Source organism: Gymnogyps californianus, chromosome 5 (genome assembly GCF_018139145.2).
Source record: "Gymnogyps californianus isolate 813 chromosome 5, ASM1813914v2, whole genome shotgun sequence".
Lineage (NCBI taxonomy): Eukaryota > Metazoa > Chordata > Aves > Accipitriformes > Cathartidae > Gymnogyps > Gymnogyps californianus.
In genome coordinates, this window is record NC_059475.1 from 1,765,696 (window position 1) to 1,784,121 (window position 18,426).

General features: G+C 65.1%; 4 protein-coding genes across 4 annotated transcripts; 1 reads left to right on the forward strand and 3 right to left on the reverse strand.

Annotated features, from left to right (window-relative positions):
• Window positions 1-586: 586 nt before the first annotated feature.
• Window positions 587-1,450, reverse strand: LRRC10B (leucine rich repeat containing 10B). Its single transcript, XM_050898393.1, has one exon. It carries the CDS (start codon window positions 1,448-1,450, stop codon window positions 587-589), a length of 864 nt encoding a protein of 287 aa, XP_050754350.1.
• Window positions 1,451-2,356: 906 nt separating this feature from the next.
• PPP1R32 (protein phosphatase 1 regulatory subunit 32) lies at window positions 2,357-4,838 on the reverse strand. Its single transcript, XM_050896980.1, has 10 exons — window positions 4,834-4,838; window positions 4,239-4,471; window positions 4,045-4,153; window positions 3,716-3,960; window positions 3,343-3,443; window positions 3,197-3,247; window positions 2,999-3,085; window positions 2,822-2,926; window positions 2,681-2,753; window positions 2,357-2,584 (listed from the first exon to the last, which is right to left on the reverse strand). Exons 1-10 carry the CDS (start codon window positions 4,836-4,838, stop codon window positions 2,454-2,456), a joined length of 1,140 nt encoding a protein of 379 aa, XP_050752937.1. The 3' UTR covers window positions 2,357-2,453.
• An 18-nt stretch (window positions 4,839-4,856) lies between these two features.
• Window positions 4,857-7,128, reverse strand: SDHAF2 (succinate dehydrogenase complex assembly factor 2). The gene is made up of 4 exons (XM_050897865.1): window positions 7,069-7,128; window positions 6,196-6,419; window positions 5,330-5,439; window positions 4,857-5,159 (listed from the first exon to the last, which is right to left on the reverse strand). Exons 1-4 carry the CDS (start codon window positions 7,093-7,095, stop codon window positions 5,029-5,031), a joined length of 492 nt encoding a protein of 163 aa, XP_050753822.1. The 5' UTR covers window positions 7,096-7,128; the 3' UTR covers window positions 4,857-5,028.
• Window positions 7,129-7,279: 151 nt separating this feature from the next.
• Window positions 7,280-17,389, forward strand: CPSF7 (cleavage and polyadenylation specific factor 7). Its single transcript, XM_050897272.1, has 10 exons — window positions 7,280-7,299; window positions 7,964-8,086; window positions 12,671-12,889; window positions 13,500-13,603; window positions 13,976-14,121; window positions 15,704-16,112; window positions 16,197-16,315; window positions 16,419-16,587; window positions 16,729-16,902; window positions 17,035-17,389. The coding sequence occupies exons 2-9, from the start codon at window positions 8,033-8,035 to the stop codon at window positions 16,895-16,897; spliced, it is 1,389 nt and encodes a 462-aa protein (XP_050753229.1). The 5' UTR covers window positions 7,280-7,299; window positions 7,964-8,032; the 3' UTR covers window positions 16,898-16,902; window positions 17,035-17,389.
• The last annotated feature ends 1,037 nt before the right edge of the window (window positions 17,390-18,426 follow it).

Sequence of the window (18,426 nt, forward strand, 5' to 3'; positions counted from 1 at the left end):
AGCAGGATGGGGGTCTCAGGGGTGAGGAGGGTCTGTGCCTTTGCTCTCAAACCTTGCAGCTCTTCAGGGTGACGGGATCCGTGTGGAACGGATGCAAACGGCACTGCTTTTTCCTATCCTGCCCCACGGAGCAAAGGACACGCGTGGAGGTGGCAGGGCAGCTGCGGCGCGTGGGAGGAAGGTCCCCGTGCTCGTGCGCAGGCATCGTGGGGATGCCTGGCTCTCAGCAGCACCGTGCTGCCCGCTGGGGCCCGTCCAGCAGGCAAGTGGGGTCTGTGGGGTCACCCGTCATGGCAGAGGGCCATTTCCCCCCATCCAAGGCACCCTGCGGTTATGTGGGATGCTCTATGGTGGGCTTGTGGATCCCGACGGTGACCCACGAGCCCTGCAGATCCAGGAGGCAGCTCTTTACTGTCCCGACTGGGAAGATGCTGGTCCTCGGACCATCTGTTTTCCTTCGTGTGAAGGCTGCGAGCTTCCTTCTTCCCCAGCCCTAGCTGGGAGATGGTGGTCCTTGGGAGCCCGGTGGAGGCTCCCCACCCCTCTGCGGCGCATCCCTGCGGGTGTCTGGTTGCGGCGCGGTGGCTCACGTTTCCCCTGGGGAGCCTGGCAGGGCTGCAAAGCTGCCCTCCCCATCCTCCAGCAGCGGGGAGCCGTCCCCAGCGGCCACCGGTGGGGCCTCAGTGCCTTCCTCCTCCTCCTCTTCCTCCTGGCGCCGGAGGCTCTGCAGGCGCTCCCGCCGTGCCTCCATGAATTCCTGCGCCCCATCGCCCACCAGCCGAACGGCGTCCCCTACGCGGGGCGGCTGCCGGACGGGGTTGTGGTCGTAGGAGAGGAGGCGCAGGGCAGAGAGGCAGGCCAGGTCGGGAAAGCGGGCGATGCGGTTGCGGTCCAGGTCGAGGACGCGGAGGTGGGCCATACGCAGCAGGGCGGGGGGAAACTCCTCGAAGCGGTTCCCGTAAAGCCAGAGCCCTCGCAGGCCGGCCATGCCGGCTAGCCCGGCGGGCAGGCGGGCCAGGCGGTTGTCGCCCAGCTGAAGGCTGCGGAGGTCGGGCAGGCGGAGGAGGGCGCGGGGGAAGCGGGCGAGGAAGTTGCCCTCCAGCCAGAGGCAGCGCAGGCTCTGCAGGCGGGCGAAGGCGGGCGGCAGCCCCCGCAGCCCATTGCGGCCCAGGTAGAGGTGCGCCAGGCGGGGCAGGCGGCACAGAGCCTCGGGCACCTCCAGCAGCTCGTTGCCATCCAGGGCTAAGGTGCGGAGGTGCCGGAGGGCCGCCAGCTCGGTCGGTAGTTCCCGTAACCCCGTGCCGCTCAGGTAGAGTTTCCGTAGCCCTCGTTGGGCCCACAGGGCCGCCGGCACCCGCCCGCCCCGCACCTCCAGCCGCTGCTCGCCGCCCTCCGGGCCCTCGGCCGCCGCCAGCCGCGCCCCGCGCCCCGCCGAGCCGCCGCTCCCCATCCCCGCCGCGGGGCCCACGCTGCCGCCGCCGCCGCCGCCTCCGGCGTCGCCACGGTAACCCCGCCGCAGCCAATGGGAGCGCGGGGGCGGGGCCCGAGGGCGGGCGCGGGGATCGCTGCCTTCGGGGTACCTGGGCGGTGGGCACGCCCACCGGGCTGCCACGCCCCTCTGGCCCTGCCTGTGCCCGGCCCTGCCTGTGCCCTGCCCTGCCTGTGCCCCGCCCTTGCCACGCCCGTGCCCCTGCCCTTACACGTTTCTTGCCCTGCCCTGTCCCCACCCCAGGCAGCACCACCTTGCGCCCCTCACCCAGCCCCTTCCCCTGCCCGGCCCTGCCCTCCAGCAGCCTGGGGTCAGCATCTCCCCGGGGTGCTGAGCTGGGCTGGGTGGGGGGGGTCCTCTCTGTCATCGCTTACATCCCCTGGGACCCCCAGGGAGCTGTTGCAGGGCCCCCCCCGCCCCCGGCACAGTCACCCCTTCCCGGTGCCCTTTCACACCCCACGAAGCCCGGTTGCATGCCCCATGGCCAGGGAGGGCATGGACAAAGACCCCCATGCCATGGCTGCCCACCCTGCCGGACAGGCTGGGGCTCTCCTTCCTCCTCTTCCTCCTCCTCCTCCTCCTCCCGCTGCCCACCCCAGCCAGCCCTGCCTGGTTTTTCCCTGCTGCAAATCAGCTGTGTCATCCCAAAGCCGGAGCGGAAAGCCAGGCTCGTACAGCCCTCCAGCGGTTGCCAGCCAGGAGGCACCCCCGCCCCCTCCCCCCCCCCCCAAAATCCTCCTGCCAGCCTTTGGGGTGCAGGCAGCCCCCAAAATGAGGGCTGTGGGCAGCCGCAGCCCCTTCACGGGGTCTCGGGGGGGCCAGGGGTGACAACGGCATTGTGCCCAGAAAGATTGTTTTGGGGTTTTATTTCTCCGTGTGCTCCCAGGGACTAGGGGGTCCCCAAAGAAGCCGAGGCGGGGACCCCCGGGGTGCAGCAGCACTACCTCGGGCCACCCCGGGGGGGCTATGCCGGGAGGTGGCCGACGATGTCCCCCAGCCCGGTGGGGCGGTTGTTGGTGCTGAAGCCGCTGGGGCGCTGGGGCTGGATGCCTCCCACGGGTCTCGCCGTCCAGGTTGGATCCCGCCAACACCGAGCTGGAAAATCCAAGAGGGATGGGGTGGTGAGGCTGGAGCCCCCTCTCCCCGGGGGCTGCAAGTGTGTCCCCCCCCTCAGGGCCACCCCAAACTCACCTGGGACTGTGGGGGACAGGGTCGGGTGGGGGGTCACGTACTGGCCGTGGTTAGTGGTGAACCCCGACGGTTCCTGGGGGATGGAGGTGAGTTGGGTGCACGGTCCTGCGGGGATGGGGACGGGGCCATGCCTGCACCCACCTTCCTGCCAGCACCCTGCTGTCCCAGACGGCTGGCCTGGGTCACTCGGGGTGCCTGCAGCCCTCGGGAGATGAGCGGGATGGGGTGGCCCACCGCGGGCAAGCCCTGCGTGGGGACAGCGGATGAGGACGGAGAGGGCACGTGGGGACGGGCAGTGGGATGGTGGGTCCTGCTCACCGCCGTGCCCACGCAGCCCGGCACCTCCCGGCTGAACCCGCTGCCTCTCTCGGAGCCCGCCGGCAACACCGGGAGTGTCTCGCCACCCTGCCGGAGGATGGAGATGGGTCAGCTGGGACACGCGTGTCCCCTGCCCCGCACCACAGCCCTGCCTGCTGGGGGTCTCGCCTCGCCGCCTCCTCCCCTCGCCCCGCTTACGTGGCTTCGCACAGAAGGCAGGTAATCCGTCGTGGTGATGCTAATGCCGAGCTGCAGGAGAGGAAAAAAAAGTGTCCCCTTGGGGTGCAAAGAGGTGGGGGGGGGGGCTGGCAGGGGACAGGGGACCCGGTAGGGCTGGGACTCACGGGCTGGCCTGGCAGGGCTGGCAGGATGCTGTTGCTCCTCGGCGTGGCCCTGGTGAATCCCGACTGCTCCTTGGTGCCGATGGTCGTCTTCTGCAGGACATCTGCGGGGAGCAGACGGGGCAGGGAGGGAGCCCCCCATGTCCCCAGCCGTGTCCCCAGCCGTGTCCCCAGCCCTGCCTACACACAGCCCCGCAGGCAGCCACGGTGTTACCTGGTGTCACAGCGCTGGATGCAGCCTGGGTGTCCCCGCCTGTCCCCCTGCGTTTGGGGGTGAGCAGGGATGGGTGATGCAGGGCAGGGGGCTTCCAACACCCCCAAATCTTCCTGGGGTTGGACCTGGCCCCAGGACCACCCATACCCCCCAAAACCATACCTGGCTGGGCAGGACCGGCGCGGCAGCTCTCGGTGCCGTGCTCCCTGGATGTTTTGGGGGGGTCCTGGAGGAACCGCGTCTGCTGGGGGCTCACCGCCCCAGTGCGGAGGCAGGAAAGGGAGGACTCTTGGAGGTACCCGCTCCCCGGCTGGTGGATGTGCCGGGGCAGGAGGCTCTGACCGTCGGGGAGCCAGAGGGGCTTGAAGTGCTCAGCGGCGGTGGACGTGGCAGTGTCCTGGCAGTGGCTGTGGCGGGAGGCCAGCGTGGCTGTGACGGAGTGGCCCCAAAACTTGTCCCCACCCCGTCCCCCTCACAGCAGGGGTACCCACCCCTCTGCTGCACTGCACGGGCAGAGCAGGCAGGAGATGGCCGACTGGTTGTTGGACACGTAGCCGGTGCTGGTGTGGTGGCCGAGGTGGGGACGGAAATGCGGCTGGCCTGGGTGACAGCAGGGAGAGGGGGCTCAGGCCCGGGAATGAGCCCCCCACCCCGACCTTTGGGGAGCCCTTTGGGACCCCCCTACCATGGGCCACCGCGTAACTCGTGGCGTAGAAGTTCATGAGGTCAGCGCTTCCCCCGGTGCATGCCTTCGCTGAGGGGGAGACGGTGCCCAGCCCCGCGGCAGGCGAGTCCTGCAACAGGAGCTTCGCACGGGGACAGACAAACGGACAGGCAGACGCCATGGTTGGGCTGTCCTGGAGAGCAACTCCCTGCCTGCCCGGAGGGCCCGGAGGCAGGGGTGGCTGTGGAATATCCCTGCGGAAGCGGACGTTGGGATGGTGACGCCGTCTCCGGGTAACCGGTGTGGTGACACAAGGGAACCTTGGCCACAGAGAGACTGTCACCGCTGCTTGGGGACCGCTGGCCCGGCTGGGACACCCCGCAGAGGACACCGGGGAGCAGGGTGCCCCGTGGGATGCCAAACTCCAACCTCTTGCGGAGGGGGCCACAGCCCCCCCCGGCTGTGGGGCCACCTGCCCAGAAAAAGGGTTTCAAAGGGACGGGTAGGAGTTGGGGACAGCGGTGAGCTGGCACGTGCCAGAGCGATGCTCGGATCGCCGCCGCCTCCCCCGAGCGCCCGCTCCCAACGCCGCCAAAAAGCAGAGCCCTGCGCTCACAACATGGCAGGAGGGAGGCAGGAGGGAGGCAGGGCTAGCAGCCACGGCTTTATTCATCGTACCCCGAGAGTCCACGGGAGCCGCTGCCGGAGGAGGAGGAGAGCCAACAGGGAGGACAGCAGCATCGGTGTTTCCACAGGGCCCCGTGCCCCTCCTCTGCTCCAGGGGACGGGGAGGGAGAAGGCGGCCTCCCCGTCAGCGAGGTGGCTCAAAGAGGTACTCCAGGTCCGGCTGCCGCAGCCTCTGCTCCCTCTTCTTGTTCTTGGCAAACTCCCTCAGCATGGCCATCACGTCGTTCTCGAACTCGGCCGGCGTGGGCTTCGCTTCTGCGGTAAAAACAGAAAGGGGCGGCGAGAGAACGGCTCCGTCCTGTCCCAAAGCGCCCAGTACCACCGTCACCCCACCGAGCCCAGCTCCCACGGCCCGGAGCGATGGCGTTGCCTTGGCCGGTGCCCCGGTGTCAGAGCGGGCAGGGTAACAGGCAGCTGCACCGTACCTGTGGCCCAGTAGTAAATGTCCCAGTCGTTGCTGGGCTCGTTGATGAGCCGGTCGTAGAGGTTCAGCTGCTGCTCGCTCATACGGTTCAGGTTCTCCTTCGCAAAGAGGCTGGAGACAGGATGTACGAGGACGAGTGTGGGTGACCGGAGGAAGAGCCGGGCTGGCATGCTGCTCCCGACCGCGGCTGGTGCCCAGCTCTCCACACGATGCCAGAGGACACGGAGGAGCTGGGTCCAAAGTGACCTGCCTCCTGCCTTCAGCCCCAGCCTGCTCTCCGTTAACCACTACTTCAGTCCCGAAACCTTGCCCCGTTCGTACATCCCAGAAATTACATACATCCTTCCCAAAGGATTTTGGCTCAGCCATCAGCTAGGAGCTTCCTCCAGAGCTCTCATGTGCCTCCGGCTGCCTCTGGCTCTGCCCCGTCCTGCCCAGCAGCAGCACCCATCCCAGACCCAGGCGAGCAAAGCTCTTTGCGGTGATTTATCCAACGGCTTTGCCTTCTATCTGCCTTCTATCCTCTAAGCAACATCACATCTCCTTAGGTTTTGGATTATGGCTGTGCACTACCTCACCAAACCCTTTCCTGCAACGCTCGGGGCTCTTCCCTGTTAATTAAAAACCCGTGACATCTTTAGGGAGCTGAACTACACCCAGCTACGCTCATCTCCGCCGGCCTTTCTCCCTTAGCTCTCCAGGGCTGATGTTATCTCTCCTGTAAAGTACACGCCATCCCTGCCCGCTCCGTGCCTGCAGGGGACAAATTGTCAGGGCGCTGTGGGGAAGGCCAGACAGCGGGGAGGAGGGCAAGCGGCGGAGGGCGGCTGAGAAGCCAGGAGGGAGGACGGGCACCCGGCGCCTCACCTGAGCAGGATGCAGTTCTCCAGCATCCCCCTCTTCCGGCTCTCGTACAGCAGCCGGGCTCTCTTGGTCTCCAGCGGCTCGTCGGGACGCTCCTGCCAGGGGGGCAAGGGGATCTCCAGCACGTCCTTCCCTGAGTCCGTCGGAGAGTCCCCGCGGTAGCCACGCTGCAGGCTCACTGGCCCCAAAATGTGCCGGCACAGAGCCCGCCCGGGCAGGGAGCAGAGCTGTGAAAGGGACAAGGACAGCGCAGGGGACGTCAGGCCTGTCTACCCCAGCACAGCGGGGATGGGGAGATCCCCAGCACACATGGCCCCCCCAGACCCTGCTGGCCATCATCCCCCGTCCCACACCACCCCCAGACCCTGCTGCCCCCCCATCCCATAACCCCCCAGACCCTGCTGCCCCAAATCCCCCCATCCCACCCTCCCCAGACCCTGCTGCCCCTACCCCCCCTCCATGATCCCCCCAGATCCTGCTGCCCCAAATCCCCCCATCCCATAACCCCCCCAGACGCTGCTGGGCCCCGACCCCCCATCTATAACCCCCCCAGATGCTGCTGCCCCCAACCCCCCCATCCCATAACCCCCCCAGGTGCTGCTGGGCCACGACCCCCCATCTATAACCCCCCCCAGACCCTGCTGCCCCAACCCCCCCATCCCATAACCCCCCCAGGCGCTGCTGGGCCCCGACCCCCCATCTATACCCCTCCCCAGACCCTGCTGCCCCCGATCCCCCCATCCCACACACTCCCCCCCCCAGACCCTGCTGCCCCCAGGGCCTCCCTCGACCCCCTCCCCGCCTCCCCCAGGCCCCTGCCTCTTCCCCACGGACTCCCCTTGCCCCGGGACCCACCGCCCCCTCCCCGCCCCTCACCCTGGCCCTGGCCGCGGCCGCCGCCATAGCCCCGCGTTGCCCCTCTAGCCTCCGTCCGGGCCGCTCTGTGACGGGGGAGGCCGGCCCGACTCTATGGCGCGGCGGTGATGGTGGGGTACGCGGGGCGGGCCGGAAGGGGCGTGACGCGAAGCGGAAGGGGTGTGGCGTGGCGCGGCGGCGCTGGCGGTGGCGGTGAGCGCGGTTGGCGCGCGCGCTCGGGGCCTGCTGGCGGTAACGGGCGGGGCCGCGGCGGGGGGGGGGGACCGGGCCGGACCGGGCCGGGGGGGCCGCGACCCGCCACCCCTTCCCCTCATACCCCCCGTCCCCCCCGTCCCCCGGGTCCCACCGCTCGGCAGGGGCGGGCCGCGCCGGGCCGATATGGCGGTCTCGCCCCTGGCGGGGGGGGGGGGCGGAATCTGGGCCGGGGGACGGCGGCGGCGCTGCCCCCGGGGGGGGTGCCCAGCTCGGGCGGGGGGGGGGGGGGCTGTTGGGATGAGGGGAGCGGGAGCGGTCCCCCGGGGACCTCGCCGCTGGGGAGGGGCTGCCCGGGGGGTGGGTGGGGGGGGGTGTCGGTGCCGCTGGGTTTGGGTTAAGGCGGGGGGGGGCAAATGGTGGTTGCCCCCAGAGCGGGGGGTTGTTGCCGCTAAGGGTCGGTCAGGTCTGGGAGAAACGGGGCCACGTTGCCCCCGGGGGTGGCCCTCAGCGAGGGCGGGGGGGGATTGACCCCCTGGGTGGGTCTGGGCTGAGGCTGTGGGCCCCTCAAAGGGGGGGGTGGCTGGTGCCTGCAGGGAAGTGGGGGTGCCCACAGTCCTGGGGGGGGGGCAGAGGGGACTCGGGGGGACATGCATAGTGGGTCCCCGGTGCCTCACTGACCCTCTTCCTCACCCCGCTGCAGTGCACCTTTCGTCTTCCTGCTTCGCCCCGGTCCCAGCCCGGGCTCCTGCTCCCCCCCATTTCTGGAAATATGTCCGAAGGAGTGGATCTGATCGATATCTACGCCGACGAGGAGTTTAACCAGGTGAGCGGCGCGGCCGGCCGCGGGGCTGGGGCTACAGATCCCCCTTTCTGGGGGAGAACACTGGAACCGGCGTCGGCCAACTCGTTAGCGAGGTGCTGGAGCGGTTAGCGTAGACGTACCCGCCGGTTGGTGCCTACGCGTTGAGCGGAGGCAGAAGATGCGACCGGTGTGCCCGGGAAAGGGTGGTACAGCGTTGGAGAGTCCCTGTGGGGAACAGAGGGCTGGGACCGTTCCTAAATCCTGGTGGCTGCCATCTCGAGCCGGGAATAAAGCATCTGTCTGTGGGTTTCACCGGAGGTTCAACACGTGGCCGGTCACAAAATGGTTGGGAGGGGGAGGCAGAGTTTGGACCGGAACATTTGCCAGGGCAGTGACGAGCGGGGATGGAAGCGGGTAGTTGCAGCCTGGTTGGGAAAAACAAGAAATCCACACTGGAAGAGGCACTGCCAGGGAACTGCACAGCGAGGGAACCCAGAGCACCGAACCCATGGGACCACCGAGGCTGGGAAGCTGCGGCGGGGACTCGCTGCGGTCGGAGAGCTGCCCGTGTGCCACCTCACCCACCTCGGGGTTGTCTGGGACTCGCAGGAAGAAATGACGGAGGAGGGGAGGGTGTGCGTAGCTGTTAGAGAAGCGGATCTTAGAGAGTTTGGGGATCTGGGAGAGCGGGTGTGAACGCAGATGTTCCAAGATTAAAAACAGCCATGGAAAGCCCGTGGAGGAAAGTTGGTCTGCACTAGAGGGCAAGCCGCGTAAACTGGAAGGAAAACACGCGGAGGAAGGAATCACCGTGAGCTCCCAGAGGGCTGAAGAGGAGCTGAGGGTGATAAACCCTTTGTTCTGAGGAGGCGAGAGGTTATCAGGTGAGAATATGCCGTGGGTTAGACCTCCAGGGAAAAGCGAAGTGGCGGAAACCGTGTGAGCTGCCTGGGAGCCGAGGGGACTGCGAGGTGCTTTCCAGCCACCTGGGAAGAAGCAGGAGTTCTCCGCTGAGAGCAATGGCCTTGGAGAAGGGCAGGGTCCAAGCTGCCCGTAACGCTGCCAAAATAACGGGAACCTCGCTAAGAAAGGTGAGTTGCAAAGCAAACGTCTGTGCTCCCTGTAGCAGCCGGGGAGCCCTACCCGGATACCCTCTGACTCTGACATACCGCTTCCTGCGTCCTTCCTGAAAAACACCCGGAATAAGCCCGATTCCTCATGTATTAAACAATCTAGTACTGCGCTGGGACCAAACAGAACTGCTCTGGCTTAGGAACGGGCTCAATTTGTATGTTTTCATGCAATTTGCCTTTAACAGAATTGGGAAATAGGTGTCTACCTGGACTTGGGAGCGGAAGGGAGAGCTGGATAGCTGCGGGAATAAGGCTGGAAGGTGCAGATTAAGAAAGCGCATGGAGGTCGCTGGGCTGGAGTTTAGAAGCGCACAGAATAACCAGGCAACTTCATTTATGGCAATTAATCTGAACGCCAAAGGGAAGGAGGGAAAGTGGACGCGGTGTCTTGTGTCTGGAGAAGGAGAGCTGCGACGGTGGCGGGCCTGAGTTGGAAAGTCTGTAGCGTCTCGGAGGAACAACAGACAAGTGGGAAGACTTAACCGGAGAACTCTGCTGCCGCTTCACTGGGCGCTCTGCGGAGACGGGCCAGTGCTGCCTGTCCTGCCTGTGCCTGCAGGTAGGCTTTCCCGCGAAGGCTCGGCCCCCGGGAGGCCTGGAGCAGGAAAGGTGACAAAAGCAGTGGCTTGAGTTGACGCGGGAACGTCTGCTGGGGAGCTGAGAGGGTCTCTGACGGGTCTGGTCCGGTCTCGGTCGAGTCTTGGGCTTCTTTGGAAGTAAAGAAGTTAAGCAGCGTTGAGAGGAGGATGGGGCGAGCCTGGCTGCACAGCGGGAAACGGCATGGAAAGATTTAACTGGAGGGTTTGGGGGACAGTACACAAAAGATCTTTGACACGGCCAAATAGACGGAGGCTTCTTAAAGCTGGAAGTGATTATCAAGGCCGCCGACTCCAGCATCTAGCTCGCCTCGGGCTGTGCGGCAGCAGGAAGAAACCCAGAGTTCATCTGCGCGCGATGCCGCGCGTGGGATCAAAGCACGGTGGGAAGGTGCCCTGGCTGCCCCGCGGTCCCTGCGGCACACCGGGGATGCCAGCGTGGTTCCAAATCCCGCAGCACATGTGGTAATTACCGCCGACGGTGCCCGGCTTCGTCTCCCGTGCGCTTTGCAAGGCGTCGCGCGTGGGTTCAGAGCGTGTTTGCCGTGTTGGGGTTTGAACGGCAGTGAAGGTGTTAGCTGACGGGGCGGTGGGTGATCCCAGAGCACCTCTAAAAAATCCCAAGCTGAAGCGTCCCCTAAGTACCATAACTGAGGGCATCCGAGCGATTTCTCCTCTAGCCCCCCCCCCCCTATTTTTTGTTCTCGACTTTCTGAAACTTTCAGGCAGAAATCTTCCAGCCTTGGGCCGTGTCCAAAGGCGCTTGGTGGGGGTAGGAGTGTGGGAGGCGGATTAAACAAACAGTTGAGCTGTTTTGAGAATGAGTACAAAAATACTGCTCCCTGTTGAAATTCTTGTAACCTTTTTATCAGCTTTGCAGCTGAAATAGCCAGATGCAAAAGTTACAACTTGCCTTAGAAATGGACGGTGCTGTCAAAAAGAGTGTCTGGGGGAAAATGGTTTGATCTTTACATTTCCGTGACCCTTTGAAAGCCGTGTGCTGAGCACCCTTCCCCGTCTCTCCCCTGAGCTCACGAAGGGCCGTGTTATATGTGTGCGGTTTCCTGACTGTCACAGCGTAGGGGATTTAACCACCTCGCGCTATCTCTAGCAGAAGATCTTGTCCAAACTGCCTTTGAAGTCCTGGAATTAAAAATTTGGAAGCAGAGCCTCTGGTTTTTGTGCTGCACGGGACCTGTGCGTTGCTCCCGTGGGATAGGTACTAACGTGGTAATTCGTAGCATGAAACGATGCGCAGCGCGCGCTGAATCCGGGTGAGCAATTAGTCTGAAGATCCGTAGTAAACACAGCACTCGCTGTACACTCCAAATTAAATATAGCCCGGAACAGAGTGGGAATTGGAAGGCAGATCTAGGACACTTGAGTTCGCAGCTCAGAAATTTCCTCGGCGGCTGGTTCGTGCCGTGAAAGGCCGCGCTGCCGAGGGGAGGGGAGACTGGCGTGCATCCATCTGTGTGTGTGCAGACGGCGTGCGTAGCTTCCTACCCTGAAGAGGGCTCTGCCGGCCCGAAAACGAGTGAGCTTGCGGTGATGTATCCCAGGCGAGCGGGGTTTGAGGGTGGGTGTGCAACCCCCCAGGCTGGACTCGTTGTGAAGCCTGCGCCTGCCAAGGAGCGAAAGGCTCGTCCGTCGAGGAGGCGTTTGATTTCCCACCACTGAACTTTTGCCCTCGCACGCTTATAAAAGGGGAGCTTCTTCCTGGTAGCCTCCCAGAGCAGCAAGTTGCATCTTGCCCCGTTGTTCAGGACAGCTGACATCTTAGTGAGCCAGTCCTTTGCTCGCGCGAGGCGTGTGCTGGAGCTCGGCGGAGGAGCGGACGGAAAAGCAAAAGGCTTGTGGTTGAAGTTGGGGAGAGGAAAATCAAGCCAGCGCAGGTCGCCAGCGGGGTAAAGCCTTGTGGTTCTGCTTCCTGGAGTATTCCTCCCTTCTCCGCCTCCTTACGTGTAAAAAAAAAAAAATGCTCCAGGGTTATGTCAAGCATGGCAAAGCGGAGCCTGTCGCCCCGTCTTTGGGGCGCTGGTAATCCTCATTGCTGCGGAAAGGAGATGTTGATCCCGTTGCTGTGGGGCTTGCGTTAACGCTTGGCAGGTCGGAGAGCTGGGCAGCTGGACTGGAAACCGTGCAAGAGGGATTTCCATGTTGCCCAGGAAGAAGAGCAGACGCTGTGGTGGATTGCACAAGCGAGGGGTGGTCATAAGCCTAGGGCACAGCGTGGTTTTGCAGAGTAGTGGAGTCGCGGGGAAGAGCAGTGCGGTGCCGAGAGGGCTCTGCCGGGCCAGGGGGGAAGCGCGGGGAGTTGTCGTTGCAAAAATGAAGTGCTGAAAGAGGACACGCCACGGTGGCTTGCCACCAAGGGGAGGGGACAGGGCTCCGGGCAAGAGGAGCTGGCTCGTGAGAGATAACAGGCGCCGGATCTGTTTGCCGTGGCTTCGTTCATGGCAGTGATTCACCACCTTCTAACTGCCAACAGACCCAAGACAAGTGGTTTGGGTGCTAAACCTTTGGACTTGGCTTGCGCTGCCTCAAAAGAGCTCGTGCGTGCCGGCACTCGGGGAATTGGGACAACGGGGCTTGCAAACTGTGAAGGAGGCTTCCTAACCTCCAGCGTCGTTGATCTGCAGCCCCCGGCACGGTGGCGGCACCGTGAGATGCCTTTTAAACGTCTCCTGTGGTGGTTGGTGTTCGGCTTCTGCTGGACGGTTGTTGCTGGGGGATGTTGGAGGGCTCCAGCAGAATGGGGTGGTCCTCCGGAGCCCCGTTTCGGCTCTTAACAGCCCACAGGTCCCTTTCCGAGCTGCGGTTTCACCCCCGGGATCTCCCCTCTGCGAAGGTGCTCACGGTGTCTCCCCTTGCAGGACTCTGAGTTCAGTAATGCTGATCAGATGGACCTGTACGACGACGTGCTAGCAGCCAGCTCGCAGCCCCCCGAAAGCCGCACCAGCAGCTCGGAGGCACCCCCGGAGATCCGCCAGGAGCCGTCCCCCAAACCCAACAGCAAATCTCCCGCCATCCTGTACACGTACAGCGGGCTGCGCAACAAGAGAGCCGCCGTCTACGTGGGCAGCTTCTCCTGGGTGAGTGGGATCGCTGCCTGGCTGTGCCTGCCTGTGGAGGGGGTCTCCAGACCACCCGCGTGGGCGGTTTGGGTCTCTTGGGGTGCGTACGTAGATGGGGGTCCTCCAGAGAAACCCCCGAGGGGCTGCAGGACTCTTTGGGATTGTTGTTCCTCCTCAATCCACGCTGACCCAGTGTCCCAAGCCAGGTTGTGAGCTGGGCTTGACCTTGTGATCCTCAGGGAAAAGGAATTCATAGCCCTGAGGGGCTTCAGATCCAGTCTGGGGCGAGTGAGCAGCGGCTGTAGTGCCTCCCTCGCACCGGCTGCTGCCCCTGCCTGGCTCTGCCTCCCTGGGGACTGCGTGGGCGATTCCCCTTCTCCTCTTGACAGATACGGGGACAGTCCTGGGAAGGCTCTGTCTTGTCCAGAGAAGAGACACCTCTAGTAGCCATGCCCGGGGCCTGTTTCAGACTCGAGGTTGATTTTTTTAAACTCCCTGTAGGGGCTTTGAGGGTGTCTGTACTCAAGAGCTCTGCCCCAGTCCCCCTGAGCGCTGAGCCTGGGTTAGCTGGGAGACACCGGGGCCCTGCGAAGGGTTACGTGAGCTGACACCGACCTCTTCCTCTCAGTGGACGACTGACCAGCAGCTGATCCAGACCATCCGCTCCGTCGGCGTCTACGACGTAGTGGAGCTGAAATTCGCAGAGAACCGAGCCAATGGCCAGTCGAAAGGGTGAGAGCCGAGGGGGTTGTGGCAGAATGGGGGAGCCAGGCCCTCGCGGCTACGTCCTCCGTGTTGGGGGGAGCGAGGGGGGGCAGCCGGTGCTTTTCCCGGCTGGCACAGGCGATGCGCGGTCCCGCCTGGAGATGGGATGGTAAAGCGGAGACTCCCAAACAGCGTGAGAAAGGGAGGAGGGAAGATGTGTAACGGCAGGCTGGGTTCAGCTGCCAGGGAAGGCAGCGGGATGCGGTGGCGTCAGGTGGTCTCTGCCAGCGAGGACGGATGGAGCCCCGTGGGGTTTGGCAGGGGGGTCCCTACCCCCCTACCAGGAGGTGAACCGCTTGGGGCTGGCTCTCGCTGGCTGACCGCCGAACTCTCCCGCAGATACGCAGAGGTGGTGGTTGCCTCTGAGAACTCGGTCCACAAACTCCTGGAGCTCCTGCCAGGCAAAATCCTCAACGGGGACAAGGTGGAGGTGAGGCTGGCAACCCGGCAGAACCTGTCACAGTTCGAGGCGCAGGCTCGCAAACGTGAGTGAGGCGAAGGCGCGCCGCGGGCGGAGGGGGGGTCTCCACGCCGTGCGGCAGCTCCCGCGGGCCCCGCAGATCCCCAGCAGAGCTGTTCAGGCCGAACCCACCGAGACCTCGGGGTGGGGGGGACGCTGCCAGGAGTCTCTGGGGGTTGTTTCCTGTTGCTGCTGCGTCTGATTAGATCCTGACCCGAGTCTTTATGATCCCCTTTTAGGTGCTCACACACTGCGAAGATCCCTCGTAGCCTCCTCCTCCTCCTCTCCAAACTGAATGGGCTTAAGCTCTTCAGCCTATCAACATAGCTAAGACCCTCCATATCTATTAGTAGCTCTTCTCTGGATCTCCTCCAGAATTTGTCCATCCCTGCGGAGGTAAGGTGCCCAACACTGGACGCAGTATTCCAGCTGGGGCCTGGCCGTGGGCTTTCTACAATGGCAATAGGTGGTCCTCGCCTCACTCCGCAGCGATGTGACGCCCCAGCCCCATGCCGGGGGGCTCTGCGGAGCCGCAGGGACTGTCTTGGCAGGAGCGTGTACGAGGAGGTCTTGGCCAACTGTGGTCATTGTAGATCCCGTGGCTCGTTTCACGCAAGGAAAGCCCTTCTTTCTAAGCGCCCTGGCCGAGTTATAGTGGGGTAGCTGTGACCTTTGCGCCCTCCCTTCAGCTCCAGTGCCCGTGGTGATCCGCTGCTTGGCAGCACCGTGCGCTGTTAGACCGCGTCCCGACCTGCCCTCGCGTTTCAGTGGAGCAGAGCGTGTTCCTTCTCCCACCCCCTCGCCCCGCCGGGCACGGGGAGGCCAAGTTTCGGCCTGTGCCCAGGGGGCCTTGCCGTCGGCACGGCTGAGCTCGCGTGAACCCTTCAGGGCGTCAGCTCGGCAGTGCCGGTGCCCGAACGGTGCTCCGCTTGACGGCTGTCAGAGCGGCAGGGCCCAGCGGGGAGCCGTGGCTCCCCCGAGGGGCTCGGGTAGAGGCAGTGCCCTCCGTCGTACCTCTCCTGTCTCATCCTCGAAGCCTCTTTGGACACAGCAAGGGTTCCTGGCCCTCTCTTCGAGGGCAGACAGGCGCCGAGTTTTCCTTCCTCCAGCAGCTCCGTTGCTGTTGGCACTTGGGTTCTGTCCCCTTGTGTTCCTCCACACTCGGGCCGTTCCGAACCCGTGTGCGGATCGCAGGCTTTCTGGGTCGTTTAATGTCTTTAGGGACTCGGGACCCAGCGACCTCTCTGCTGGGGATCTTTCGCCGTTTCTTGTGGCTTTTCGCTTCTGTCCCCGTAACCCGTTTGCTCGGCGGCTTCCACAGAGCCTCGCTGGCCGAGAGCGAGCGTCCCCGGGGCGCCGTGCGGGCAGCCGGGGTCTTGCTGGAGAGCTGGTACCCTCTTCGAGGCGTGTGGAAGCGGAAGCTACGTTTGGCTGGCTGGATCTTTCTCTGGGCACCTTGAGCTCTCCCGAGGCCGGACTTCATGGGGCTGTGGGAGAGAATGGTCCGGTCACCGCGGGTGGGGAGGAAGAGGAGGAGGAGGAGGAGGTCTCCGAGACCTGCAGGCCCTCCGGGCATGACTCATGGCTCTTTCCTGTGCCGCTTGCAGGTGTGCCGCCGAGGGCCCACTCCCGGGACTCCGTGGACTCGGTGGACGGCCGTGCCACGCCGACGGAGAATGCCTTGCCGCCCGCCCGCGTGGAGAAACCTCCCTCTGTCCTGCCTTTTTTCAACCGCCCCCCCGCCGCTTTACCCCTCATGGGGCTGCCCCCGCCGCCGATGCCGCCCCCGCCGCCCCTCTCCTCCGGCTTCGGCGTCCCCCCGCCTCCGCCCGGCATCCATTACCAGCATCTCATGCCCCCGCCGCCTCGACTGCCCCCCCACCTGGCTGTGCCACCCCCGGGGGCTGTCCCCCCAGCCCTGCACCTCAATCCCGCCTTCTTCCCCCCACCCAACGCGGCCCTGGGTCCTCCACCGGACACCTACGGCAAGGCCATGGCCCCCTACAACCACAGCAGGTAGGATGGGGCAGAGGGGGGAGCGGGGGGTATCAAAATGGGGGGGGTGGGCTACGCTGACCCCCACGTGTGCCTCCTGAGCAGCCGGGAGCTCGGCCCGCCGCCTCCCCCTGTGAGCGAAGTGGAGTTTGAGGAGATCATGAACAGGAACCGGGCGATCTCCAGCAGCGCCATTTCCAAGGCCGTGTCCGGCGCCAGCGCAGGTAACGGTGACCGTGTCCCCGCAATCCCCCTGTGCCATGTGTCCCCCATCCCGCAGCCGGTCCGCATCCCTCAGCCCTGCTCCGCTCCCCCCCCCCCCCCCAGGCGATTACAGCGACGCCATCGAGACCCTCCTCACGGCCATCGCCGTCATCAAGCAGTCCCGCGTCGCCAACGACGAGCGGTGCCGCGTCCTCCTCTCGTCCCTCAAAGACTGTCTGCACGGCATCGAAGCCAAGTCCTACAGCACCGGCGCCAGCAGCAGCTCCTCCAGGTACCGACGGCTCGGGGGCTTGGAGCCGCGTGGGGGTGGCTTCCTTGCACCCCGTTTTGAAGCTTCGCTCGCTCGTCTCTGTCCCCACCCCGGCGAGATCCTCCTCAGAGCTGACTGAAAGCTTTTTCTTCTTTTCCTCAGGAAAAGACACCGATCTCGGGAGCGCTCTCCCAGCCGGTCCCGCGAAAGCAGCCGGCGGCACCGGGACCTGCTCCACAGCGAGGATCGACACGAGGACTATTTCCAGGAGCGGAACCGGGAGCACGAGCGACATCGGGACAGGGACAGAGAGAGGGACCGGCACCACTGAGACAGGTGAGCCGGTGCCGGGGCGCTGCCGCGCCATCGGTGTGGGGTCTCGGGGGTCTCCCCTCAAGGAGCGAGGGCTGAGGTGGTGGGAGGGGTGCTCGGCGCTGCTCTGACCGCTCCTCTCGTCTCTCCCCACAGGAGTTTGGCAGTAAGTGGTTTTTAATGGACTTGTATCTCCTCACCTCGACCAGGACTACGTAACCGAGGCCGCTCCACCCCCTCGCCCCTTCCCCGCCACCCCCAATTCTCTCCGGGTGCCCGAGGAAAGCCGTGCCGCGCCCCGGCGGGGACTCCCACCGACACCTCGTGGCCTTGGGGCCTGAGCCCTTGCCCGCACTCACCGCTACTGCTGCTTCCCCGGCGAGAGGCGGGGAGCCGGGGAACGCCTGCGCCCGGGCCACCCTGCTCCGCTCCGTGGACACTCGGACCCAAAGAGAAATGGTGCTTTTTTTGTTTTTTCTTTCCATGGAGGGAGGTTTGTGAGCCCTTTCCTCTCCGGGGGGGGGGTGGCTGGAGCGGATGGAGCCCTCACCGTGCGCGGTGCGGCGCCGGGGCTTGGAGGCAGGCGTACGGCTCCCGACCCCGTGCCTGGGTTTGCCGGAAGCGGTACGGGGTCTTCTGCCACGTACCATCCTCTCGCCTCGTCTGGGGACACTCCTGTCCCCATCGCCCCTACAGTCTCAGCGCGGGGGCCACCCTGTCCCGCGGGACACCGTGCCACGCTCCTCCTTTCCCGCCTCCGACGGAGGGGAAGCGCGGCCGATCCCCTCCACGGGCCCGCTCTCCCCCCTCACCCTCTCCGCTCCGCCTGGGAGCAGCGTGCTGGGGAGGGAGGGGGGCTGGAGCTGGGCCGGGGGCTTGCCCCCCACCATTCCCTCTGCCCCGACGTTCCCCGCCGGCTCGCCGCAAACGGCATCGTCACCTCCGCGTCTGTCTCCCAAACAGCAGCTCCGGCTGCGGAGCGCCGGCGGGGCCCTGCACGGAGCCGGCTTCTCCCGCAGCGCCTTCCTTGTTTTAGAGGAAGCGGAGGAGGCAGGGCAGGCTGCGACCCGCCCCCCCCGTGCCCCTGCTCCATGTACCGGCTGCCTTTGGGGACCGCTTGTCCCCCACGGGTGCTGGGGGCTCTGCCAGCTGTGTCCCTGCATCCCGCGGCTTTCCTAACGGGCGGTACGGCGGTTCCGTGCGCGGTAGCGGCTCGGTTGTGTCGCAAAGGCCGGGATGGGGGTGGTGGGGGACGCGGGGGGGGGTCCGTACACCGCGTAGAGCAGCGGGCAGCCAGGCAGGAGCCCCCCCACCCCCCAGCCCTGTGCCTCTCCGGGCTGCAAGACCCCGCGTGGGTCCCTCCGACAGGAGAGGGGAGAGCCCAGGAGGGTCGGGGTGAGCTGAGGAGACCCAGGGTGACTTCCAGGGTGGGTGGCAGCCCCCAGGGCTGCTGGCCAGGCAACGGTGGCCTCTGAACTGTTGCTGGACAGGAGAAAAACCCGGCTCCGGAGGTCTTTTTAGTTTGAAATGACACAGAAACAAACAAAC

Excerpts from the sequence above, each read along its gene's own strand:
- SDHAF2 (XM_050897865.1), bottom strand. The coding sequence starts at position 7,095 with ATGGCGGCGGCCGCGGCCAGGGCCAGG. Across the intron at positions 5,440-6,195 it reads GAGAACTGCATCCTGCTCAG|CCTCTTTGCGAAGGAGAACC; the intron begins GTGAGGCGCCGG and ends TCCTGTCTCCAG. Across the intron at positions 5,160-5,329 it reads CATTTACTACTGGGCCACAG|AAGCGAAGCCCACGCCGGCC; the intron begins GTACGGTGCAGC and ends TTTTTACCGCAG.
- CPSF7 (XM_050897272.1), top strand. The coding sequence starts at position 8,033 with ATGTCCGAAGGAGTGGATCTGATCGATATCTACGCCGACGAGGAGTTT. Across the intron at positions 8,087-12,670 it reads CCGACGAGGAGTTTAACCAG|GACTCTGAGTTCAGTAATGC; the intron begins GTGAGCGGCGCG and ends CTCCCCTTGCAG. Across the intron at positions 12,890-13,499 it reads ACGTGGGCAGCTTCTCCTGG|TGGACGACTGACCAGCAGCT; the intron begins GTGAGTGGGATC and ends TCTTCCTCTCAG.
- PPP1R32 (XM_050896980.1), bottom strand. Across the intron at positions 3,444-3,715 it reads CGCCGGTCCTGCCCAGCCAG|ATGTCCTGCAGAAGACGACC; the intron begins GTATGGTTTTGG and ends TGCTCCCCGCAG. Across the intron at positions 2,754-2,821 it reads AGCAGGGTGCTGGCAGGAAG|GAACCGTCGGGGTTCACCAC; the intron begins GTGGGTGCAGGC and ends TCCATCCCCCAG.
- LRRC10B (XM_050898393.1), bottom strand. The coding sequence starts at position 1,450 with ATGGGGAGCGGCGGCTCGGCGGGGCGCGGGGCGCGGCTGGCGGCGGCC.